Source organism: Bos grunniens, chromosome 6 (assembly GCF_055505025.1).
Source record: "Bos grunniens cultivar Pamir isolate PY7600 chromosome 6, Bosgru_T2T1.0, whole genome shotgun sequence".
NCBI lineage: Eukaryota > Metazoa > Chordata > Mammalia > Artiodactyla > Bovidae > Bos > Bos grunniens.
The window spans coordinates 91,607,546-91,624,427 of record NC_141170.1 but is presented as its reverse complement, the minus strand read 5'-3'; the positions used below and the strand labels follow the sequence as shown (position 1 = coordinate 91,624,427).

The following is a 16,882-nucleotide window of genomic DNA, read 5'->3' as shown; positions in this document are numbered from 1 at the left end:
ATTCTTTCAGTTTGGTATTAAAAGGTAGGACATAGTAACAAGTTGTGGGTCCAATAATACATATTTCTCTGGCACAACATCCAGACAGTTTGTCAGAGAAAATATTTCACTTGCTGAAGGTTTGTTTCCTTTAAGGTGCTTATTCGCTTGGCTGGAGACTAGTGAAAAACAATTTTTTCATATGAATCAGTGATGCAGAACAGATAAAATGCTTATTTTCTTGATGATTTTCTGTGACCATCCATGTCTTATTTTCTTTGAAAGAGAAGGGAACTGATGTATTCTGATGCCTTATTTGTTCAAGATGTGTTAAAAACATTTTCTCATTTTATTGTCAAAACAAATATGTGAGGTAGGTACTTCTATTAAGTAATATATACACATGCCATTTTAAAAAGAAAGATTTTACTAAAGTTATATTTCAGAGTTTTCTGAAAATCAAAAGATCAAGGGCACATCAAATAAACATCACATTCTATTTAAATTTCATTCTCTTATAGAATAGAGGGGCATGAATTTTTGTATACCAGTTCAAGTTTAGATTTTCAGATTTAAAAATCCTTGAGATTGGAAATACTGAAAGTTTTTTAAAAGATAATCATCTGCAGGGACTTCCCTGGCAGTCCAAAAGTTAAAACTTTTTCCAGTTGTAGGGGGTGCAGGTTCAATCCCTGGTCAGGGAGCTAAGATCCTACATGTCTCCTGGCTAAAAAAACAAAACATAAAGCAGATGCAATGCTGTAACAAATTCAGTAAAGACTTTAAAAATGGTCCATATACAAATCTTAAAAAAAATGTATTCATCTACAGCGTTTGAGATAAGTTCAGTATATCTCATTTCCTTGTGATGCCATTTTGTGTAGCCTAGTTTTCATCCTACATGTTTTATTATAATAGTATGGCTGAAAACAAAGTGAATTTTACCAAAATTATCTTTGAAATAGGAGTTATCTCAAATTCTCTTGTATCAGACACTCTCAAAATAAACTCCCATTTGGAAAAGACACATTAATACAAGTTGAATCACTGCCAGGAGACTCTTGATGAAGGTGAAAGAGGAGAGTGAAAAAGTTGGCTTAAAGCTCAACATTCAGAAAATGAAGATCATGGCATCCGGTCCCATCACTTCACGGCAAATAGATGAGGAAACAGTGGCTGATTTTATTTTTTTGGGCTCCAAAATCACTGCAGATGGTGATTGCAGCCATGAAATTAAAAGAGACTCCTTGTAAGGAAAGTTATGACCAACCTAGACAGTATATTAAAAAGCAGAGACATTACTTTGTCAGCAGTGGTCCGTCTAGTCAAGGCGATGGTTTTTCCAGTAGTCACGTATGGATGTGAGAGTTGGACTATAAAGAAAGCTGAGCGCCGAAGAATTGGTCCTTTTGAACTGTGGTGTTGGAGAAGACTCTTGAGAGTCCCTTAGACTGCAAGGAGATCCAACTAGTCCATCCTAAAGGATATGAGTCCTGGGTGTTCATTGGAAGGACTAATGTTGAAGCTGAAGCTCCAATACTTTGGCCACCTGATGTGAAGAGCTGACTCATTTGAAAAGACCCTGATTCTGGGAAAGATTGAGGGCAGGAGGAGAAGGGGACAACAGAGGATGAGATGGTTGGATGGCATCACCGACTCAATGGACATGAGTTTGGGTAAATTCCGGGAGTTTGTGATGGACAGGGAGGCCTGGTGTGCTGCGGTTCATGGGGTTGCAAAGAGTCGGACACGACTGAGTAACTGAACTGAACTGAATGAAAAATATGCAATTGCAGGATTTAATTGATTCATCTATTCATCAAATAATGTTTACTAAATTGACTAAGCATTTTTTCAAAGTGATTATAAATATTTCCTTTATTCTGGAAAGTTCTGCTATTCTTCAGCTGTTTTGAATTTATTTGGCAATTATTCCCTGAAGTTTAATTTTCTCTTACCTTGTTTTATTATTATCTAAATTTTCTATTGATATATTCCAATGTGACATATATCTATAGGTATATATATATCAAAAGAAAGATACATTAATTTTCTTATTCTTTATTTATTATATGATATTTTCATCTTTCAATTCAACAGAATTGAAATAGAGTATTAAAATTATGTCTAATTCCTTGTTAATAACTGATATCAAGTAAAATTATTTTAGTACAGTCAGCAAACCACTTTTAATTTTACAATCACAGTCATAAATGGGAATTGTTTTTAATTCTTTTCTGATAACATACAGAAATATGGCCTATTTGTATATGTTCATTTTGAATCTTACAGTCTTACTAAGTTAACTTATTAGTTTTAGGAATTGCCTTATATATACTCCTTGCATTTTTTTCATTAGTAATAATGCTGTCTTCTGCAAAGAAATATTCTTACTTTGAATATATTATTCTTTTTTTCTTTTTTCTTCCTTTATTTCACCATATGTTACCTCCAGTACAATATTAAATAGAAATGGTGAGAGCTAACATCCTCGCCTTTTTCCTAATTTTAGAAGGAAAAATGCCAGGATTTCACTTTATTCATGATGTTGATCTTCATATTAATGTAGGTTCCACACACATTTTACATATTCATTTTAAGATTTCCTCTTTTACAAAACTGAACTTCTTTTTCCCTCATAATGCTTGTTGCATTGCATGCTACTTAGTCTGGTATTTACCATTTGTTTTAAAACTATTTTTCTGCCCAGCTTTTACTATTAATCTCCCTGCTATTTGATTTATATATGATTATCTCAAAGGATGCAGAAAAACATTTGACAAAATTCTGCAAACTTTCATCATAAAAACTCAGCAAATTATATATAAAAGGAATATATCTTGATATAATTAAGGCCACATATGACAAGCCCATAGTTATTATAACATCATATTCAGTGATGAAAAATTAAGTATTTTTCCTCTATTTCTCTGAAGAAGACATGATTTAAATATAGATAACCCAAAAGACTCCACAAAAAAACCTGTTAGAACAAGTAAATGAATTCAGTAAAGGAACAGGATACAAAATCAACATACAAAAATCAGTTGTGTTTTTCTATACTGCAAGTGAACTCTATGATAAAGAAACTGAGAAAACAATTCCACTTACAATACCATTAAACACACACACACACACACACACACACACACATTTTGGAATAAATTTAACCAAGGAGGTGAAAGATCATGTAGAGAAAACTAGAAAGAAGACATTGATGAAAGAAACTGAAGAAGACACAAATAATGGAAAAATGTACTGTGACCATGTATGAGAAGAATTGGTATTTGTTAGAATGTACTCAAAGTGATCTAAAGATTTAGTGCAATCTCTATCAAAATTCCAATGGCATTTTTAACATAAATAGAGAAGACAATGCTAAAAATCCTCTGGAGTCACAAAAGAACTCAAATAGCCAAAGCTATCTTGAGAAAGAGTAACATGCTGCAGGCGTCATACTACCTGAGTTCAAAATATACTACAAATCTATAGTAATCAAAAAGGGCTTCCCAGGTGGAGCTAGTGGTAAAGAACTCCTCTACCAATGCAGGAGATATAAGAGACACAGATTCAGTCCCTGGGTTGGGAGGATCCCCTGTAGGAGGTCATGGCAACCCACTCCGGTATTCATGCCTGAAGATTTCCAGGCAAAGGAGGAGCCTGGCGTGGCTATAGTCAATAGGGCCGCAAAGAGTCGTGCACAACTGAAGCGACTGAGCATGCACATATTAATCAAAACAATGTGGTACTGGCATAAAAACAGATACACAGACCAAAAGAACAGAATTTATAGCCCAGAAATAAATCCCTTAATGACCCAGATAACACAATTGTGTGATCACTCACCTAGAGCCAGACATCTTGGAGGAAGAAGTCAAGTGGGCCTTAGGAAGCATCACTAAGAACAGAGCTAGTGGAGGTGATGGAAATCCAGCTGACCTATTTCAAACCCTAAAAGATGATGCTGTTAAAATACTGCACTCAATATACCAGCAAATTTGGAAGACTCAGTGGTGGCCACAGGACTGGAAATGTAAGTTTTCATTCTAATCCCACAGAAGGACAATGCCAAAGAATGTTCAAATGACTATCTAGGTTTTAATCCTAGTCAGCAAATTAAAAAGCACAGACATAACTTTGCTGACAAAGGTCCATATAGTCAAAGCTATGGTTTTTCCAGTAGTCATGTGTGGATGTAAGAATTGGACCATAAAGAAGACTGAACGTAGAATTGATGCTTTTGAACTGTGGTGTTTTCCAACACTTTTCCAAGACTCTTGAGAGTCCCTTGGACTGCAAGGAGATCAAACTAGTCAATCCTAAAGGATATCACCCTTGAATATTCATTGGAGGGATTGATGCTGAAACTGAAGCTCCAATACTTTGACCACATGATGCAAACAGATGACTCACTGCAAAAGGTCCTGATGGTAGGAAAGATTGAAGGCAGAAGGAGAAGGGGATGACAGAGGATGAGATGGTTGGATGGCACCATTGACTTGTCAATGGACATGAGTTTGAGCAAGCTCTGGGAGGTGGTAAAGGACAGGGAAGCTTGGTGTGCTGCAGTCCATGGGGTCACAAAGAGTCAGACAGGACTGAGTGACTGAACAACTGAACAGCAGCAATAAATCCCTGCTACTAATAGGTCAACTAATCTTTGATAAGGGAGTCAAGAATATGTAGTAGGGTAAGGATAGTCTCTTGAATAAATAATAAGAGGGAAATTAAATATTCACATGCAGAAAATTGGACTCTTACAAAAGCTATAAGTAATAATTAACTCAGGATGGATTAAAGGTTTAAATGTAAGACCTAAAACTATATAGAGAAAGAAGTGGCAACCCACTCCAGTATTCTGGCCTTGAAAATCCCATGGACAGAGGAACCTGGTGAGCTACAGTTCATGGGGTCGCAAAGAGTCAGACACGACTGAGCAACTAAACACACACCTGAAACTATAAAACTCCTCGAAGAAAACGTAGGGGAAAATCTCCTGGACTTTGGTCTTAGCATTATATTTTTGGATATAACTCTGAAGCACAGGCAACAATAGTAAAAATAAATGAGTGAGATTACATCAAACTAAAAATGCACAGCAAAGGTAATAATCAACAATAAGAAAAGACAACCTATGGAGTGGAAGAAATATTTGCAAACCATATATCTGAAAAGGGGTTAATATGCAAAATATAGAGAAACTCCTACAATTCAACAGCAGCAAAAACAACCAATCCAATTTAAAAATGTGAAAAAGATCTGCTTAGGGATTCTTCCAAAGAAGACATACAAATAGTCAACAGATAAATGGTCAACATCACTAATCACCAGAGAAATTCAAATCAAAACCATAATGAGATGTCACCAGATACCTGTTAGAGTGGTGTTTATCAATAGGCAAGAGATAAAAAGTGCTGGCAAGTATGTGGAGAAAAGAAACACTGTACACTCTTGGTAGGAATGTAGATTGGTATAGCCGTTGTGTAATAATCAAATACTGTTGCAGCCTGGCAGAGGGGAGACTAGAACCTGCCCCATGACTCGAGGGTGTGGCAAACTGTGCCTCGTGATTGTCTTAGTAGGCATGCTGGACAGACATACTTGGGGCGGGACTGTGCTCTCTGCTTCACTTCACTGCCTGTCCCTGCATCCGTTTCCATGGAAACAAAACAAGATGTTCCTGATTAACAGCAGAGCTTTAACTTTCCTCCCTCTTTATGGTGTGCTGATCAAATTCCCCAGTATAGCTATTTCCTAATGATCTCATATGAGACTTCTACCAATAAAGCATGGGCTGAAAGGAGCCATCCTGCCTTCCTGCCATGAGAGCAGGAGGGCCCCCTGACTCCCTGCTTGCCAAATTGTGTGCGTCTGTCTTTGCATTATGCTCGCACCCCCATTACAGGTCTTTCTCACCCGCTGTGCTGGACAGGGCAAAACAACTGCCGTATGATCCAGCAATCCCACTTTTGTTGGTATATCCAAAGGAAATGAAATCAGGATCTTGAAAAGATATCTGCACATCCACATTCATTGCAGCATCATTTACAATATCTAATATATGACAGCAATTTAAATAACAGTCAACAAAAGAATGGATAAAGGAAGTGTAAGGACACAGAAAGTAGAATATTTTCAGTCTTTGAACAAATCCTGGTATTTGCAAAAGCATGGATGGGCCTAGCAGACATTATACAAAATAATTTAGACACTAAATGACAAACACTGACCTTACTTATATATGAAATATAAAAAATCCATATTCACAGAAAAAGAGAGCAGAATGGTGGTTGCCAGGGAAGTTGTGGTACATATACACAATGGAATATTACTCAGCTATAAAAAGGAACACATTTGAGTCAATTCTAATGAGGTAGGTGAACCTAGAGCCTATTACACAGAGTGAAGTAAGTCAGAAAGAGAAACACAAATACTGTATATTAATGTATATGTATGGAGTTTAGAAAGATGGTATCGATGATCCTACATGTAGGGTAGCAGAGGAGACACAGATGTAAAGAACAGAGTTTTGGACTCACTTAGAGAAGGTGAGGGTGGGATGATTTCACAGAATAGCACTGACACATGTGTATTACCATATGTAAAATAGAAGACCAGTGCAAGTTTGATGTATGAAGCAGGGGACCCAAAGCTGGTGCTCTGGGACAACCCAGAGGGATAGGGTGGGGAGGGAGGTGGGAAGGGGCTCATGATGGGGGAGACACATGTATACCTGTGGCTGATTCATGTTTCTGTATGGCAAAAACCATCACAATATTATAAAGTAATTATCCTCCAATTAAATTGATTAGTTAAACAAGAGAAGTAGGGGTAAAGGGAGAGTTTGATCACAGGGTACTAATTTTTATTTATAAGATGAATAAGTTCTGGGGATCTAATGTGCAGTATTTACTGAGCGTAGATCTTCTGTTCTCAACATGAACACAAAGTTAAACTATGTGAGTTGATGGGTGTGTTAATGAACACATTGTGATAATTATTTCACAGTGTACATGTGTATCAAATTATTATATTTCAGCTTGCAGAATCTCAGTTCCCTGACCAAGGATTGAACCCCAGCCCAAAGCAGTAAAAGCCTGAAATCCTATCCACTAGGCCACCAGGAACTCCCAGTACACTATAAATATTGTAAATTATACATCAGTAAAGTTGTACAGGAAGGAGGGATGAAAAAGAAAGTTTTAAGAAGTAGCCATCATTATCTGTTGTTAGGGACCTGTAGAGAATAAGCAGAATTATTTTCCTGAGATATAAAAATCAATAAATAGCTATGTTGAAGTGTTAGCAGTCTCTATATTTGAACACTAATGATTACTCTTAAAATCATACTTTGATTTTCCATAATTAAAATTCTCAATATGTGATTACCAAGTAAATCTTGAAAAGTGATGTTAGCCCAAACGTTAAAGTATAATGAGCTTCCTTAGTGGCTCTGATGGTAAAGAATCTGTCTGCACTGTGTGGAACCTGGGTTCAATCCCTGGGCCTTCAAGAACCCCTGGAGGTGGAAATGGCTACCCACTCCAGTATTCCTGCCTGGAGAATTCCATAGACAGAGGAGCCTGGCCAGCTACAGTCCATGGGGTCACAAAGAGTTGGACGTGACTGAGCAACTAACACTTTCACTTTAAGTTATAAAATGTTGAGATTATTGAATAGGTCATAAAATAGGAAAACTAAGGAAGTAAATTTGCTACTTCAGATTATAAATGAAACTTCAAAGTTGTGATGAAAATAGTTAGCATTTGGTCAAGAACTGAGAGATCACAGAAATTACTTAATACTGGATAGGAGTACAACTGAATCTGCACTTATTTCAAAAAAAAATTCCTTACTTCATAATGACAAACCCATATGAATGCAACATGATTTAAAGATCATGAAATCTATTTATTTATTATATATAATGGGTTTCTCTGGTGGCTCAGATGGTAAAGAATCCACTTGGAGACCTGGGTTCAATCCCTGTGTTGGGAAGATCCCTTGGAGGAGGAGGACATGGCAACCCACTCCAGTGTTCTTGCTTGGAGGATTCCATGGACACAGGAGCCTGGCGGGTTACAGTCCATAGCGTCACAAAGAGTCAGACATGACTGAGTGACTAAGCACATTATGTGTAATACAGCATTAGTAAGGATATTTTCTTAAATATTTGGAAGAAATATTCAAATCTGTGTACCTGTGTACCTGTCTACCTACCTACATATGCATTCCCTTTTAAATATAATTAGAATTGTATCTGGCACATAGTAATAATCCAATAAATTGTTGTTAAATGGGTTTGATCCCTAGGTTGGGAAGATTCCCCTGGAGAAGGGAAAGGCTACCTACTCCAGTATTCTGGTCTGGAGAATTCCTTGGACTACAGTCCATGGGGTCACAAAGAGTCAGATACGACTGAGCGACTTTCACTTTTCTGAACACTGCTGCATTTTAACACTATATTATTGATATAGGCACTGATCCTATTTCTGCTTTCCTTTATAGATTTGAACACATTCAGCACAAGCTGTGTCTATCTGCATCTTCATATTGTCATTCTTCTGCACAGTGACCTGTACAGAATTTTTTGTTGACTTGTATTAGTTATGATATGATTTTATAAAAGATATTGGTTCCTTTGAGTAAATGAATGTGTAACATCCTGATCTTTGAAAACTGATTTTTTTTTGTATATGAATTGCAAGGACTCAGGATCAAAAAATGTCATTTTTCTGATGCATACCAGGCATAGAGATGCATACCAGGCCATTAGATTTTATCATCAGATTATGAGTATCAGTACTAATTCATGATTTCATTTGATTTTTTTTACTCTTATGAACATTGACTGGTATTTATTCTTCATTGTATCTTGCTAGTTTATCTTTCCAAAAATATAGCCATCATCCATCTATTTTACTTTTTCCATGTTAATCAGAAACTCAGGAAAAAAAAAAAAAAACTACAAGCATATTAAAGTTTCTATGTAATTTTAGTAGCCTTAAAACAGAAAATGCTATTACTCTTTCTCTATTTTTTAGTTTGTTTATTTATTTATTTTAATTGGAGGATAATTGCTTTACAATGTTGTGTTGGTTTCTGCTGTATAACAATATAAGTCATAACTCTCTATCCCCTCCCTTTTGAGCCTCTCTCCCACCCCTGCTTCTGTATTTTTATACCAATAGTGATTTTAAGAATGGAGTGAGACTTATTGTCATTAAAATGATGGCTTAGTTTTAATTAAACTTTTTTGACAGAAGTACAAGTCAAAGTATAAATAAGGAAAAACAGCTTTTGTTGCTCTTAAATGACTAGATATGAGTAAGGACTATTTTAATGTTTATCTCTTTAAAGTATAGACAAAAATTATGTGATGTATTTATTAACATACTCTGATTTAGGGATATGCTTTTACATATAACAGAAAGCATATTATTTTCAAGATAGGCTTCTGCTCTGTTTCTGTAGTTCATTAAAACATTTCATCTATCTTTTCTTATTCCTATTAAAAACTGAGGAATAGCAAAGAAAGAAAGAGTCTACTTTTCTCAGAACCTATAGCCTTGCACTGTCAGAAATGTCACAGGTTAATGGTACAGCTCAGCTCCATTTATCTTATTCTGACAACTCAACCAACCTAGCACAATCTAGCAAAAACATTCTTCCCAGACCAGGTGACATTTTCAGCCTTTGTTCCTTTAATGTGGTGGCTGTGAGAGCATTTAGTGTGCAATAACTTTGTGCAGAAACTTAGTGCTTTAGGTTTCTTCAGTATTCAATCAAGGACAAGAGTTTCTAGAATTTTAAAATGGTTTATCAAATATAAATATACAGAGTACTCTTTTACTTTCAACTAACTTGACCTTTAAATTTTTTTATTATTCAAAAGCTATAAAACTTACAGAATATATTTTAATTCTCTAACTTTTTGATTGCATAAACTTAGTTATTTTTTAATGCTGCAAAGCTAAATTTAGCATCAAGATTGATACGAGGTCCCAGAAGCATTGCCCAGGTCACTTTGTAAATGAGTCTGAGTATCTTTGAGGAATATTACTCACTGTGTTGATGGAAATTTAAACAAGTTATGACACCTGAATATTTCTAAAGCCATTTTTTTGTTCTGAATTTGATATTGAATAATATCTTGCCTGCTCTGTCTAGGAAATAATCATATTAAAATAGTGACTCTGTATTGCCTTCTTTCTCTATTTATGATTGCTCAGGTTTGATAAAATATATTTTCCACTGTAATAGAAAATCAATTAAAAAAAGGCAAGCAATGTTTTGGTTTCAGGAACAATATATACATAAATATGTGTGTCTGTATTACTGTCATTTTCAGAGTAGTTTTTATATTTCTTAAAATAAGAATGTAGTCCAAGAAGTCTTTGCCTCTTACCTGGTAATAGTAAAATCAAACATTTTATAGTATACATTCAATGTTTTTTATAGTCAGTTTTATGAAGGTTTCATATTTAATTTTTCATAATGGCCATGTAGTCTGTCAACTGTTAGAAACACTGAATTTTTTAAAATCAATTTTATAATGTGATTTTTAATTTTATTAGATTTGTGTAGGGTTAATAAAGCAAAAATGATTAGCCATCTTTGAGTTTGAATAACACATTCTTTAATAGAGCACTTTTTCATAACTGTAATATTTTACAGTATACTTAGTTATTTTGGTATTTATAATTTCAATCCAATAGTTTTATACAGAAAACAAATAATTATTTTTGCTGAAGAGCAAATGTGTTTTATGTATATCTAATCTGAATTTCAGATTAATTTCTGATGCAATGCATAAGCAAGATATAATTGTAATTTAAATGTATGCATAAATAGGAAGTGATAATAGATAAGCTATTTCCTATAGTTAAGAAGAAAAAATCAGAGTAATATATCAGTGGACTAACAAATAGGGTCAGTTTTTAACATATTTTATGATTTATATTGTTTAAAGAAAATAAACTGCTTTTGTCTTAATCATAGCTAATAGTCCTCTAACATGATGGATATTGTGTGACAGTAGTTACGGTTACTTCTGAGACAGATTGTTGTAAAACAGCCACAGTATGCTGTTTCTACTTTTATTTTTTCTAAAAGTAGACTTATTTTATTTCAAGATTTATAGTAACACTAAGAATTAAGTAAGTTAATTCAAATAGACTCAGTGGCTTCTACTGTTTTTGGTGAATCTAGGCATTATTTTGTAGTTTTGCAGCAAAATTTGCATATCACACTGTATCATCATGTTGTGTTTTTGGAATTAGCCAACGAGTTCCATTATTACTTTGCATTGATGAGTTAGCTTTGTGTGGAAAATGTTCACATAGTTATACGGATTATAGAACAACAGCTGGTGCTTAATATGTAGATAGTTATTAATTTATTTCACAACAAGTCAATTAATGTCAGGGAAGATTGATTCATTGTCTGATTAACAGTTTGATATTATCTATGGATTAATGGGCACATCAGATTCACATAGCACTTTCCAGAGTGTGTGTGCTTTCATTAATCATATTTCACTTATAAAGTATCCTTTTGTTATGGTCCTGTTGATTATCCTCATCTTGTTTATTTGGCAATCCTAATTTCTTTCATTTTGTTACTCCTGTCATGTTTCAGATGTTGCTGCTACTCTCAGATATTACAGATGAAATTATTTTGCAGCCAAATGGATTTCTATTCTTTTCAAAACTACTGTTCCTTGTAACCCTTCCTCTGTTTGATTCATTCAACCATTATTCATGGGATAAATACTTGGTTCAAATTAATGTGCTCATGAATTCACTGAACTGGCTTATATCACTACTGATTTTTTTTTTTTTTTTTTGTCACTGACATTCTTGAAAGTTGTATGTTGGAACCAAGCCACTCATTCCTATTATCATTATATTTTTTTGCTTCTCAAGGACTCCACACTTCTCTGTTGAATTTTCTATAGCATGTGTTTTTTCTATAGCATGTTTTTTTTTTAATCTACTTTTTTTTATCTCAACGTTTATTAGCAGTATGTTCAACTGGCAAAATGGTAAAAACAACAATAAAAAAAACTTTTTGCATTATTAATGAATCATCCATTGTATGGGCCCTTTGCTCAGATTTAGTACTAATGCTGCCTTCATGAAGTAGTTTGCCTTCTTACATAAAATCTGCAGTTGAAAATAATTATTCTGTTCTTTCAATAGCACATGTTATTGATGGCTTTTAAAGTGTATTATTATTATTACTATTTGACCTTCTCACTCTAAATTTATTTTTCTAATTCACTGGCACCCTATTCTATACGTATATAAGTTGGTTAGTGTACTGAATTAACATTTATATGTAAATGTGAGGGATCAAAGGCAGATAACATTAGATATTTAAAAATTTGTGTTCAATCGTGTCCAACTCTGCAATCTTATGGACTGCAGCCCCCCAGGCTCCTCTGTCCATGTAATTTTTCAGGCAAGAATACTGGAGCAGGATGCCATTTCCTACTCCAGGGAATCTTCCTAACCCAAGGATCAAACCTGTGTCTCCTGCATCTCCTGCATTGGCAGGCAGATTCTTTACAGCTGTGCCACCTGGGTAGCCCCATATTTAAATATATAAATGGCTAATCAGATCCAAAATATTTCTAGTCTTTGCTTTGAAAGTGTGGTATGAGATTTCTATAAGAAATGATGAACAGTTGGAGTTGCTGCCGTTGAAATACAAATTGTATTTTTCAGCAAAAAATTAATCTAGATACAATTTGACCATGAGTGAGAATATTGTAATTGCACCATTATTTTATGTACTAAGAACAAAACACATACTACCAGTTTAACTATAATCTTTAAATGATTTGTTGAGTGAGGAATTTCAATTATCCAATCATCACCCTAGGGATGAGTGAAGTTCATATATGTACATACAGTAACAACTGAATTAGTTGTCTAATTGTTATTTTAAGATAAATCCATATTTCAGAGATATTAAAATGTGAAAAATGTGTTTCTTAGAAGTAATAAAATACAGTAATTCATATGAAGTACTAAATACAGTGCCTGACACACATATTTAATAAAATATTAGAGTAGTAGTATTGAAAGATAAAAAACACACGTTGGATGTATATTTGATTTTCTTCTCTGTAAACTGTAAACTTTAGTTTGGTATGTATGTGAAAAATCTAGGTTTGTCAACCAGAACCATGTAGTTTAAGTTATTCACTCTGGCATAGCTTTGTTTTTGAGTTGCTGAGATGATTGGTAGAAAAGAGACCCATGCATGCCATTTGTCATCCAGCTTATAAAGGAGATTTTAAATTGTCTTGTTAAACCTCAACAGGTTCAATATCTTATTGATAATCCTGCCAGAATCAGGGCGATATCCCTTAATACGAAGTCCTCAAAGAATAGCGTTTTCCTGAGTATACTACAGACTGTGTAGAAAACAAAATTGATGTATGTATAAATAACTCTGTCCTTTAAACATTTTGTTATGAAATATAAAAAAGGAAAGCCATTTTAAAAAACATTTGGCTAATTACAGAATGTCTGTCAGTATGTCTATGAAAAAACCCTTCAAGATGCTTTATATTATGCTCTATTTGCTATCCTATATAAAGTTTCAAAAATGCACAACTCTCCAGTTCAGTGCATTAATTTAGCTCACGTAGGTTAACATCCTAGTTTAAATAAATGTGTTAGCAGAGAAAAATTACCTTCTGATTTCACTTTTATAAAAATTTTGCTGCACTAGATGTCATACTAAAATATTTTTTATGTTTTTAGAATTCTGAACTGAACGGGCCTATGCAATGAATCTCTAAGGGATGAAACTTTAACCTCTACAATATCCACATACTGTGTGCATGTAGAGATAAAGAGAATGATCTTTCTTTTTGTAAAGATACCAGCACTATGGTTATCTTTGGCCCCACCCTAATGACTTCATTTAATCTTGTTTCCTAATGCTTCTATCTCCAAATGTAATCATATTAGGAATTCAGTTCAGTTCAGTAGGTCACGTTCAACTCTTTGCGACCCCATGGGCTGCAGCATGCCAGGCTTCCCTGTCCATTGCCAATCCCAGAGCTTGCTCAAACTCGTACTTTGAATTGGTGATGCCTTCTGACAATCTCATCCTCTGTAGTCCCATTCTCCTTCTGCCTTCAGTCATTCCTAGCAACAGGGTCTTTTCCCAGTGAGTCAGTTCTTCACATCAGGTGGCCAGAGTATTGGAGTTTCAGCTTCAGCATCAGTCTTTGCAATGAATATTGAGGACTAATTTCCTTTAGGATTGACTGGTTTGATCTCCTTGCAGTCCAAGGGACTCTCAAGAGTCTTCTCCAGTACACAGTTTATGAATTTGAGGGAGACACATTCAGTCCATAGAACCTGTAGTTCACTGTCTCTATTCATCTGGAATGAATGTCTCTCGTTCTTTCCCCATAATTACTTAATAACTATATTTTAAATTCTATCTTTAGTGGAAAAAAAAATCTGCCTTTTAAGTTAGCCACCATAAAAAAAAATTAGGTGGTATAAGTAATTCTTGAGACTAGAAAGGACATCTTTCAAGGCTTGCAGTGCCTTGAAATTGGACATTAGCCAACTAAATTGGGAAACCCTTCCTGGAAATAGAATGAGAAACTAAAATATTGGGCCCTTGTCTTCTCTCAGTCATTAAGTTTTCACAACACTCGATAATCATAGATGAGCGCTCAAAAATATATTCTTTGACAATTCAGCCAAACATATGACAAAGAGGGGAATTTCCTGTGACTTCTACAATTCTCCTTTGAACAAATATTTATCAAGACTTCTTTTATGCCAGTTATCATCCTAAGCATTGAGAATGTGAGTTTACAACATATCTTTACAGAGCTTAAAGTCTAGAGAGTAAAATGATTCATAAATAGGACAATACGATAGTGTGATACAGAATCTGTAAAGCACAAGGCACTTTCAGAGTCCTTAGAAAAAGCAAAACAGCAGAACTGGAAGGGGTCAGGGAAGACTTCTTGGAATGGTTGACAGCTCATACATAAGTATTTAGCCTGGAAATTATGTATGTGTGTGTAGGGGGTTGCATTTTGTGTACTGACGAGAGGATAGGGTAACATTCTTCCAGCCAGAGAAACCGTGTAAGGGAAGGTCCTGAAGGTGAGAAGGAGCATGAGAATCATGTCAACGTCTCATCTTCTTCCTGTCAGCCCTCAAGCCAAAGCATATAATAGTCCTCCAGTGACTATCACATCATGTATAAATTCTTCAAAATTATAAAATCCTCTATGATCTTAAGAGCTGTGCAGAAATAGCATTTTCTTACGTTTGCAAGTTAGCATGCCACAATTCATAGATGCTGGCAAAAGTACAAGACACCTGGCACAGAGATACAGACCTTTTATTAACTGAAGCCGTAGCAATAGCACGAGCATCAGCATTTGCATCGTCTCCCTCAGGCCCAGTTTGTTTTGGTGGTATGAAGAGGGTCAGGTGATGCCTGAACATACAGTGTGCTGCCTTACGTGGGGGGAATATCAAATGTAGGACATTTGAATATTTTATAAGGCATTGTAAGCTTGCCTGAACTTTGCACAAGGAGGCATTGTCTTTATTACACTGAACAGTAAACACACTCACCCTTAGCTCCAGAAGGATATACTATCTTTCAAGACTGTTCACTGTACAAACATCCTTGGAAATTTAGCTAAAACAAAAGCAGGGCTCCTGCTGATAAGAAATGAAAAGGACCCATAGAGAATTGTTTCTCAACTATTTTAAGGCCTTCTATAACTTTGCTTTTTCTGAATATGAAGTTTTACTTTTTATTTTTCAGAGTATTCCATTTTGACTCAGTTTCCCTGTCTAGAAAAACCCTAGCTTTTCCTCCTTTGCTTAACTATAAACTCCTAAATTGGGACAGGTCCAAACAAAGCTCCCTTTGCCTATATCAGGAGCTATTCAGATTCTTAGATTTTCCATACTTGCAGGGCAACATGCTAGCCCAGTGTTGTTGTTGCTAATCAGTCACTGAGTTGTGTCCAGCTCTTTGCGACCCCATGGACTGCAGCACACCAGGCTTCCTGGTCCTTCCTTGTCTCCTAGAATTTGCTCAAACTCATGTCCAGTGACTCAGTGATGCTATCCAACCATCTCATCCTCTGTTGCCCCCTTCTCCTCCTATCCTCAGTCTTGGCCAGGATCAGGTTTTTTTCCAAGGAGTCAGCTCTTCCCATCAGGTGGCCAAAGTATTAGAACTTCAGCTTCAGCATCAATCTCTCCAGTGAATATTCAGGATTGGTTTCCTTTAGGATTGACTGGTTTGATCTCCTTGCTGTCCAAGGGAGTCTCAAGAGACTTGTCTAGCACCGCAGTTCAAAAGCACCAATACTTCGGTGTTCAGTCTTCTTTCGTTCCAGCTTTCACAGCTGTACACGATGACTGGTAAACCCATAGCTTTGAATTTATAGAACTTTGTTGGCAAAGTGATGTCTTTGCTTTTTGATATGTTGTCTATGTTTGTCATAGCTTTCCTTCCAAAGAAGAAATGTTACTATCCTGTTACTGTATCATGAACACCAGTAAGACATGAGATCATGGGTCAGCAACAAAGGACTTTATCACTCACAGCAAAAGCAGTCGCTAGTTTGCCAATTCTATGCTCATGGAGACAGATTTGCTGAATTTAGTGTAACTATATAGTTAAATTTGAATTTTAGCTTTTTATCATCATACATATGTGTCTTTGGTATTTGAAACACACATGAAAAAAGTCCATTGTTTATCCAAAATTCAGGTCTAACTAGGTGTCCTGTATTTTGTCTCGCAGCTCTGCAGGGGTCACAGAAGGCCCACGATGGGTGTGCCTGCACGTATTGTGGGCTATGTTACAGGTCAGAGGAGAGAACACC

The 16,882-nt window shown here is 35.4% G+C and overlaps 1 protein-coding gene across 6 annotated transcripts in view; it reads left to right on the top strand.

The window, feature by feature from the left end:
- The window catches only part of STPG2 (sperm tail PG-rich repeat containing 2), a 630,294-nt gene that overhangs the window by 436,389 nt on the left and 177,023 nt on the right, over nucleotides 1-16,882 (top strand). Inside the window, exon 13 of one of the 6 annotated variants that reach the window (XM_086406665.1) lies at nucleotides 8,488-9,622. The exons of the other annotated variants lie outside the window; for them this stretch is intronic. Within the exon in view, the coding sequence (XP_086262791.1) occupies nucleotides 8,488-8,493 (6 nt within the window). The 3' untranslated portion in view covers nucleotides 8,494-9,622. Of the gene's footprint in view, nucleotides 1-8,487; nucleotides 9,623-16,882 lie in introns of those variants that run through there. 6 annotated transcript variants of the gene reach the window in all.